The following is a 9,805-nucleotide window of genomic DNA, read 5'->3' as shown; positions in this document are numbered from 1 at the left end:
TTAGCATGTCGAGTGTGTTTCGCTATTGTTTGTTAGCATGAAGCCGAAGGGATATTTCTCAAATAAGGCAAAGCTTTGTGCCTTTCCAGCCGTTTTGTTCGCACCTCAGCACGAGCGTCAGTTTTCCTGTTCATATCGCGCAATGACGACAGGTGCAAAAAACAGGCGTCTTGAAGAGTCAAACTTTATTTACAAAAATACCGAGAAGCAAAGGGTCGAGAGCGCGAGGAGGTCCAACATGTTTTTATTGCGAATGTTAGCAGCGAGCCACAGGTGGCTAGCGGCGGGCGATGACCCTGCATCCTCAGCGCAATCATGTGGTATGTCTTCTCAGCTCGACCAACTTCGGCCACGACGTCTACTTCCTGCGGCGGGCGGCGGCTCCCTTCTTGCTGCTGTGGACCCAACCAATAAAGCCACATTTGTGGTTAGCTTTAAAATGATACACTGTCGATATAAAAAAAAAAAAAAAATCAAAATACAAATGTCCTGAAAAATGATGGCGGTGACATGGTGCCATGAGCCCTTCTGACCAGCGGCGGCGCTGTCGTTACGACATGCTCACATGCTCAGGCTTTTTTACTTACAACTTGCTGAGCTCCTCCACTCTCTTGCGCAAGGTGGTGACCTGTGGGAGGCGCAAAGACCACGCCCAATGTCACTTTTTTTTTTTTTTTTTTTGCGTGTCGTTTTGGGGAACAACGAAACCCACCTCGTACTTCTGCTTCTTCAGCCTCTCCGTGTGGTCGAACTTCTCCGACTCCAGCTGACACATCCAATCGTACAACTCGTTGATCTTGTCCCTGGAACACAATCGATGGTTGAGGCCGAATTGGAGGTTGTGCGACAATTGGGATTCAACAGAAAAAAAATGAAACCGTGAAATCTTTATTGAAAGTAAAAACGCACAAAAAAGCATTTATACCATTGAAAGAAAGCCAAACAATGTACCAAACCATGATAATCTGATGAGTGACATTTTGCCAACATCAATGATCATGCGACCTAATCTAAGATAATATAACCAAGGATTCAGGTCAAGGCGAATCTCGCTCACGTTGATCTCAAAGTGAAAGCTTATATCGGCATAAAATATTGCAATTGTTTTGCAAACAATAATAGCCCTGAAAAGACCGCACGGAGCGGAGGATGGAACCTGAGTTTGTCCTCGTTGAGATGGTCGATGTTGAGTTGCTTGCGTCTGGCGGCCAAGATCTTCTTCTTCTTCTCCCTCTCCGTCTCTTTCTTTCCTCCTCGCTTCTGGTCCGCCTGACGGAGACAAAAAAAAAAAGGATCATGGCGTAAGTCCCTTCCTTCGTTCTTACGGCCATCCAGCCCTCATCTAGACGCTTCTCCATCTGTTACTCCTGACGCGATTCATCCGCCTAGCCGTCATTTCGAGCTTCATGTGTTTAGTTGTCTGCCACCATCAGGCTCGAGAGTGTACTGCAGCTGGACAAAAGCCAAACTGCCGACCCCAGCAATTGATATTCCATTTTATTTTTCATTTGAATGATATTTTTTTGTTTGTTTTTGGCTGCAACCATTTCCGCCAGAGGAAACATGACAAAAGTGCGATTTTTGTTCTGGACAAAACACATGCAAATGACACAGTTGCATTTTATTTTACCCTCTGCAGATGGCTGCTGTAGTTGGATCCCATGTTGGACAGGGCAGACTTCTTCTTGGCTTCCTCCTCGGCCTTTTTCTTGGCGTCTGCCTCCTCCTTGATCCGACGCTCCTCCTGCACGCACAAAAAGCAATAGTGGGCGTGGCTTTCCGGTGTGAGAGAGGGGGCACGACATGTTGGTGGGGCGGGGGGTCTACGGACCTCACGTCTGGCCTGGCGTTCCTTGTCCTTCTCGGCACGGACCCTCTGCTGCTCAGCCCTCTCGGCGCGACGCTTCTCCTGCAGGAAGTGGAGATTCAAATCCAACATGAAATTCAGAATCCGAGTCATCGGGACGTGTTTGGGGCCAGCTAACGTCGCTGGACACTTCATTAGGTACACACTCGAACGCAACCCAAGACGGAAAAAGATTGCAAGTATCGCTGGTCCTTATCACGATGACGATGATCATTGGTCATTATTATTTTTATCATTGATCATGAATTCAAATGTAATAATAATAATAAAGTAATCATAAGCCATATTTTTATTTTTATAGCCAACACACACACTTGATTGACGTTCATACTGGAACTCCCATGAAGTGAACTAAAATGGCCCAAAAAACAAACTTTTTTTTTTTTGTGACGGGATTGACGACAGTTGGCACGTCTCCTTTTGGAGCTCGGCTAAATGTTTTTTTTTTTTTTGCATACACCCAAAAATGTATTTGCACCCACTTTTTCCATTTCAATTGAATTTCATTCAATCATTTTGACTTGGTGAGGAGTTGGTCTGCTGGCCAAAACAACAAATTGCAATAATTCCCAACACAACGCAAACACAAACATTTGCGGGTCGTCCGGCTTGGATGTGCCTAATGAAGTGTCCCGCTGAGTCAGCGATGCGCGTGCGAAGCGATTGGTGGCCACACTCACAATCCGATCCTTGAGAGCGATGAGCTCCTCCTCCTCCTTCTTGCGGCACTCAAAGTGAGCGTCGATCAGGCCCTGCAGCTCCACCAGGTCTTTGTTCTGACGCTTCTTCTGGATGTCCTGAACGCACCCACACCGCCGTCAGACTGAGCGACTTTTTCAACGTCTGAAAAAAAAAGTCTCAGAACCCATTGATGGCGCCGATTGATGTGAAAAAAAATTTCAATCTAATAAAAAAAAAAAAACATCATCGCAATTGCTTTTTTTTTTTTTTTTCTAACTTGACGACAGTGGGGGGAGAAAATATTGTCCCAAGTGTTCATTCTACGCTTTCGCAATACGTTCCAACAAATTCATCGATACGTCCGAACGACTTAGCAATTTGTTTGAACGGCATTGCCCAGTCCAAAATGTTTATCCCCGCATTGGCACGTCATCTGCTGCTGCTCAAAACGCATCACATGATCGTTGCCATTAAAATGTGAACGTTCTCACGCAATAACGTGGGAGCTTGTCACACTAGAGTGTGAAACTTAGCACGTTATCATAAAGTCATCAGTTCAACTTTCACGTCCAAATGTGAAACTTATCATTTGACGTAAAAAGTGTCACGTTGAAACGTCAAATCTTTTTTTTTTTCCCCGAGTGGCAGCTTTGTAAGTTTCCTGATCCTTACGGTAATTTAGTACGATGACGAAGGCCGACATGGGGCGACCCACGTATCGAACACTCAGGAAGAAATACGGAAAAGGATTCACGGGGAGTAAAACGGGACGGAGGTCAAACCGACATCTTCGAGGTTCCGCTGAAACAAGATTATACGGCTTGCTGAAGTCAAGTAGGGACTTGCTTGAAACTTCCTGCTGAGATTTGGCACAAATTGGACTTGCTTACTCTCACCTCCGCCAGCAACTTACATCAAAGTCGACTTTCTCGCCATCTGGGATCTTGGGAGCGCTCATCCTAGGATGGAACGAGAAGGTTTCCTTTCATTCGTTGCCATTTTTTTGGAAGGAGCAGAAGGCAAGGTTTCCCTTGTCATATGACTTACTTGAACTTTGGCTTCTCCTCTACAGGACACAAATCAAGATGGCGGCGGCAGTTGAGAGGGGAGGGGACAAGTAAATGGAATGCTGTTAGAGGCCAAACGCATGAAAGTGTCTCGAGCATTCCAATGATTAATTGGTGATTAGCGTTTCAAGGGGGGGGAAAGGAGCAAACGTATTAAAAGATAGTGACGGTGAACCCTCACTAGGACGATTTTCAAGTTGTAGTACCGCCTTGTGCCACTGCGTGCCAGGTGGCAGCACTGAGCTCGATGCAGCGCGGCTGACAGCAAGAAGAAGTATTTAGGTCGCTGCTCCGTGTGCCGTCAAGTCGTTGTTGGACGCTTGAGAATGACCGTGACATCGATGCTAATTTGCATTAGCCCCTCTAATGTGCTTCTAATTATATGTTAGCATTGAGCTAGTGGACTTTTTGCTGCTGAAATATCCGATGCTAAAAGGGTGTGTGTGTGTTTGTTCCAATCAACATTTTGAAGCAAGCACAGTTCGCCTCTCATTTGGAGAACTGTGCGAGCGAGTCTTTTTTTTTTTCCTTTCCTCAAAGTGATATTATACAACAGTCCCGCATTTCTTGACCGTGGGAATGTGTGAACAATAATAAAGTGTCTTTTCATAACTTCAACGTCTCATCTATCCACAGCGACCCACTTATTTATTTTGATCTTTGTGTAACACCCTAAGACGCCACAAGATGTCGCCAGATTACCGTGCCTCTTCCGAGGCACCGCGTTAGTCGAGGTGGATGAAGCCAGCGTCGGCTCCAGGGCAATTGCAAGATTCTAGTCGAGCTCCAACAGGCTGGTAAACTTCTCAAGGTGAAGGAAACAAAGGTCAAGGAGCTCAAGAAAAAAAAACAGGACTTTTTTCCCCCAGCTATCTATGCTCGTGAGAATTCGACAGTTCTACGGCACAAGCTACATTCGCTTAAAAACTAAACCAAAAACAAGCTTAAATGGTAGAGGTGTCAAAATTAATTAATTGACAACAAATTAATCATCAAGTCAATGGACAACTATTTGACTATTGGAGCAATCGATGGAATAGTAGCTAAAATAATCCATCAATCGAAATCATTCAAAAAATGACAACCTCAATTTCTATAGCGAGGGTTCACCATGATATTAATGACTCTCTTCAGTGTCGCTAATGGCTAACCGCTAACCGCTAACCAAAAGGGTGGAGTCTTTCTCATTGGCTTGACCCCCAAACTCTGTGTCGTCTTCTCTGTCGACAAGACGGGCACGGTCACATGACCACAAGGGTCCTCTCCCATTGGCCGGCTGCTTCATGCCATGCAGCTAACGAGCGAGCAGTGGGGGCTTGTTAGCATCTCATATTCTTTCACCCTTTTTCTCCACGAGAATCTTTTTTTTTTTTTTTTTTTTTTATTGCTCTATTTTTCGGGGACACGAGTGTGCGATGCTCCAAAGTTGAAAGATGAAGAGTTTTATTGTGAAAAGAACGTACCTTCCTCTTCAAAGGCCTCTGCATGCAGCAAGCGTCCAGAACAAAAGCAGAATAGAAAATGAAAGTGTTAGCGTCGGCGCACGGGAAGCAGCAAAAAGTTCCACAGGCAAACGTCGGCTAAATGCTAACAAGCTAAAAGCTGGAGTCCAGTTTATCCTGATGATTGACATTCAATCATCTCGGCGGCAACTAGCGCTGTTAGCGTGATTAGCGCTACCGTCACGGCGAAGATTGTTAGCGTGTCAGCTCATCCAAAGCAAAACAAATCAGACGTTGGATTGTTTTGATTGCTTACATGTTGCGCTAAACGGCCATTTATTTCCTACAAGAAAGACAGCAGCTTTAATTCTGATGGTGACGATCATTGTTAAATGCCATCACATCACACCGCCCCCCCCCCAAAAAGCAGCTTTAATTATGACTGCACAGATTGAATTTTGATTAGGATTACATTTGAAATCTTGTGATTCCGATGATGCTTTAAGCTTCAGCTTTAATTTGAATGATTTCCAGTATGAAATCATCCAAAGAACAAAGAACAGCTTTCGAGCAGATAGAGCAGCAGTTTGTCGTTATTGTTGTTGTTTTTTGTATCCGCCGGGCAATGTGGTAAAGAAAAAAAAACATCTCAAATTGTCACGATCAGATTGCAAAAAAATCGTAATTCGGATGCTGCGACTTCCTGAACGGGTCGCCAGCCAGTCGCAGGACTCGTACAGACACCGTCAGGAATTGGGAACCGATCCCACGCTGCCCGCACACAAGTCAGGCGAGTGGACCGCGACACCGTCAGGAAAACAAGTTGCGATGGTCATTAAAAAATAGGATCATATTCAAATATTTAAACATTTGATTGTTGGGATGCCGTTTGTGTTCTTTTTGGTTGTCTTTACGGCCACTGCCTCAAATCAAAGGACTTCAAGCATGCCGATTTCAGCAAGGCACACTTTGACGTAGAGAAAAGCAAAAGCGGCAAAAAAAAAATGAAAAAAAAATGAGGAAAGACCAATTCAAGAGACTTTACCATAATCGATGGAATGATATGAAAATGATTCATAGATATGAAAGTCTAAGTCAGGGGTGTCAAACTCAAATACACAATGGGCCGAAAAGTAGAACTTGAGCAAAGCTGCGGGCCAGCATTTAATTTTTTCAAAACAATATCAATGGTGATTTTTTTTTTCTTGAACTGCAAATTTTTCCTGTAGGTTTTAAGAATGCAATACAATGTTTGGATAGACATCATTTGGTACGGCCTCGCAGGCCAAATGTAATTACGCTGCGGGCCAGAGCTCGACACCTATCGTCTATCTGAAGCTAGCTGTGTGTTTTTGGCTTTGGCCAGAGGTGAAAGGAAGGTAAGTTAGCGTTAGCATCAGCATGGCTGGAGCGCACATTGTGGTGTGGAAAAGGATGATAGAATAAGCCCCGCCCCCGCCCATGCCACATACCTTCGGGCTCCTCTGCTTCCGCTTCAGATTCTACCTCGGCTTGGGGTTCTACTTCAGGTTGTGCCTCTGTCTCATGGGTCAGCTCGACCTCGTCTACTAGCTCCTCCGCTACGGTCACACCACGTGCGGTTAATGGGGGCAAAGAAACGGGAGGTTGGTTCTCAAACGCTCAGGGGAGAATTTGTATTTTTGTTTCACATCATCACCACGTGTGCAAATCTTTACAAGAACGAAGATATCGTAATCTTACCAAAATCAAATCCGATTTTTCAGACAAGATACAGCAGTGCCATGACGTACGAGTGACTCGACGTCCGCACTCGATGATTTTTTTTTTTTTTTTTTTTTTTTGGCTTGCGAGCGCCGGCTTGAGATACAAGCGGCAGAGAGACTTCACGCTCCTTGCTGCCGCTCGCGACTCATGTTTACGCGTCAACGACAATTACCTCATTTAATTCCACCCACATTCGCAAGAGGAAACACTTCAATCAAAGTGTTGTTTTTCTGGATTTTGTCACTTTTGCCAGAATATTGTGTTCTAAGGACATAAAAACATGGAGCGATGCCGCAAAAAGAAAAAAAAAAAAAGGCTAAGACGTATAAATACGTCTTTGGGAGGCAGGGGCTACAATTTTGAAAATGTGTATATACGTATATATACGCAGCACAATCCAATGGTTTCCATGGGAAATATGATTTGAGATGTGAGTCTTTTGAGTTACGAGCGTGCTTTCGGAACAAATTCAACTTGTACGTCAGGGCACCACTGTCAAACTATTGTGATTAATTTGACTTTTATTCTGGAAAAGACGTCTTTATTTTCTAAAAAAAACAAAAAACAAAAAAAAAAAACATTTTAATAGTGAAAAAAATCCCAGTTATTCCTAGAAAAATGCCATTTAATTTTTTAATTATTTTTTTTTACCAAATTGACCCAAAACGGATGTGGGACGTGAGATCTGTGCGATGATGCCACAATCATATCAAAGCTTTGAATGGGCCCAATTCTCAACGAGGGCGGAGTGACTGGTTTTTAATGAGAAATTCTCTTGGCTTGGGACGCCATGACAACTTCACGATCCGTGTTTGAGAACCACGAGCAGAGAGACGGCAAGTTGAAAGGACGGGCAGCAAGATGGGAGGGGTCCAAAAGTGTTAGAAATCGATGTTGGCGTGCCACTTGCGCTTATGCGAGGTTAATTGATCAAGACAAGGTCACAAAAGGAAGCCATTAGCACGGGTTAGCGTGAGGGTCTTACCATCGTACTCTTCACGGCGGTCCGAGAAAGAGAAGGAGCAGAAGGACATTTACAAAAAAAAAAGATCCCACGTGCGCCCGCAGTTGAACTCCGCGGGTTCATCGGAGGGATCCATGCGGGCCGTCATGCCGAGACACCGATGGCGGCGGCTGCGAGACGACCGGCGACCGCAGACGCCGCCATGGGGGGGGGGACGCTGCTCCTGAGAGTTGGAGGCGTCAGGCCACAAAGCCAACGACGCACAAAGGTAGACGACTGAGGACCGTGACGACCAAGAGGACCATTGTGACGATGACAAGGCTAACGATGACGATGACAGTGGGAGCAAGAAAGGAGCACACGGTTGAAAGTACTTACCCTCCGCCTGATCGCTGCGGACACAAGACACAAGGTCAGTGAACGGAGGAGAAACAGAGACAACAAAGCGACAAGACAGAAGAGGACAGCGCCAAAAGAGTACGAACGAGACACGCAATAAGAGATGAGGGGGGCAGAACACCAGACGAGAAGAAGGTAAAAATATGATATACATAAAACAGTGGCGGGTCGTGAATTTCACACGTCGGCCTTCAGTCAAGTCCGACTTTGTCCGACTTGAATCAATCCCCCTCATGTGATCGCCATTTATGACACCACGGCAGGACAAAAAATATCCACAGAGTTTCTTACGCACGACTGAGTGAGTGTTAATAGACGACGTCGCTTCTCTCGAAAATGTCCTGGCAAGCGTATCTGCAATTAAATGCACACTTTTCCCTCCTTCAGCCATTGAGGTTTAAAAAAAGCAAGAATAGATTTGAGATTTTCCAACGGGCGCCAGTTACGACTTTCGGCTGCGTTGATTCCGCGTAGCGCTGCCCCCTCGCCAATCGCAAGACGCGCTCATCGCCTTCAACGTAACGCCAGCGAGAAGGCCTCACTGGAACCAACTCGCGATCTGATTGGCTTTCGTAACTGCCTCTCAACTATCAAACGCCTCATTCACACAGAAGAGACGCCCGCACGATTGTACCTGAAGGCCTCGGACGAACGGTGCGTGCTCTCGCTATTAGGAAATCTGCCTGGCAACACGAGCGAGCTGAATTCTGATTGGATAAAAACTCAAAGCTAAAAATTCAACACTCGGATACAATTTGACATCAATGTGAAGAATGTGATCATTTTTTCTTGATTCTGTTAGGCCAGCAGAGAAGGCCTTGACGGCCCGCCACTGACATCCCGAAAAAAAAGAGGACATGAGACAAGCGTAGACGCAAGGATAAAGGAGGACACAAATGGAGTAGACAAGGCGGGAAAAGAAGACACAAGAGGAGACCATAAAATAAGAGGACACGAAAAGAGACACCAAAATGACAACGATACAAAGAGAGGAGACATGAAAAAAGTGGACGTTGCCACACGAGAGGGGCGACGGGGCGCCGAGTGAAGGAAAAAGAGGACAAAAGATGGTACAAGAGACCGGAGGTCAAAATACAAACGAGAAAAGAAAGGAGAGGGAAAAAAGACATGCGGAGACAAGACATGAGAGAGGAGAAGACAAAAGAAGAGACGAGAGGAAAGTGACAACAATCGAGGGAGGAGACGAGAATGCAATCCAAATAAAAACTTACTAGTCTTCGGTGTCGGACATGTTGAAAGTGGACGTTGGAACCTGCAAGTCAAACGAGAAACGCTTTCAAAGTCACACCAAAATGAACTCACTTTATTTGCGCGCGTTTTATTCAAGACATCTTGATTTCGAGCTGGCTTTATTTAAAGCTCGGCTTCAAAAAAACAGAAGAAATCTCCGCCCACACACACGCTATTGACCCCCCCGCCCCCCCATAGAATGTGAAAAATAAAATGATGATGTCAAACCAAATCGTATAATATCGGGATGCCCAATGCGGTGGACGTCTCGTCACATATTCGATTTTAGCGTTGGAAATGCCCAGGGGGACTGTTCATCCAATCGGATGAAAATCTTTGATCGTATTGCGGCTGCGACGCACTTAGCTCGTTATAAATGTTGCAATCA

At 45.2% G+C, this 9,805-nt stretch overlaps 2 protein-coding genes across 6 annotated transcripts in view; both read right to left on the bottom strand.

Annotated features, from left to right (window-relative positions):
- Positions 1–208: 208 nt before the first annotated feature.
- The window catches only part of LOC148334557 (troponin T, fast skeletal muscle isoforms-like), an 11,949-nt gene continuing 2,352 nt past the window's right edge, over positions 209–9,805 (bottom strand). Inside the window, exons 2-14 of one of the 5 annotated variants that reach the window (XM_088298174.1) lie at positions 9,399–9,439; positions 8,146–8,159; positions 6,530–7,797; positions 5,079–5,096; positions 3,596–3,614; positions 3,462–3,507; positions 2,548–2,664; positions 1,832–1,909; positions 1,631–1,744; positions 1,157–1,269; positions 713–803; positions 588–628; positions 209–395 (exon numbers count right to left, since the gene is read on the bottom strand). In XM_088298174.1, coding sequence (XP_088154300.1) covers positions 359–395; positions 588–628; positions 713–803; positions 1,157–1,269; positions 1,631–1,744; positions 1,832–1,909; positions 2,548–2,664; positions 3,462–3,506 — 636 coding nt within the window. In that variant the 5' untranslated portion in view covers position 3,507; positions 3,596–3,614; positions 5,079–5,096; ... (1 more) ...; positions 8,146–8,159; positions 9,399–9,439 and the 3' untranslated portion in view covers positions 209–358. The remainder of the gene's footprint in view (positions 396–587; positions 629–712; positions 804–1,156; positions 1,270–1,630; positions 1,745–1,831; positions 1,910–2,547; positions 2,665–3,461; positions 3,508–3,595; positions 3,615–5,078; positions 5,097–6,529; positions 7,798–8,145; positions 8,160–9,398; positions 9,440–9,805) is intronic. The other 4 variants (XM_088298169.1, XM_088298170.1, XM_088298172.1 and 1 more) reach the window with 4 other exon arrangements.
- Positions 9,421–9,805, bottom strand: part of lsp1a (lymphocyte specific protein 1 a) — a 20,197-nt gene continuing 19,812 nt past the window's right edge. Inside the window, exon 14 of the transcript XR_015844042.1 lies at positions 9,421–9,439. The gene's annotated coding sequence lies outside the window, so the exon portion shown is untranslated. The remainder of the gene's footprint in view (positions 9,440–9,805) is intronic.

The sequence above is a fragment of the Idiotropiscis lumnitzeri genome, chromosome 6 (genome assembly GCF_059441095.1).
Source record: "Idiotropiscis lumnitzeri isolate Australia: NSW breed Sydney's pygmy pipehorse chromosome 6, RoL_Ilum_1.0, whole genome shotgun sequence".
In the NCBI taxonomy this organism is placed as follows: Eukaryota; Metazoa; Chordata; class Actinopteri; order Syngnathiformes; family Syngnathidae; genus Idiotropiscis; species Idiotropiscis lumnitzeri.
Note: the sequence above shows the minus strand (reverse complement) of the source record. Positions and strands in the feature narration are given on the sequence as shown.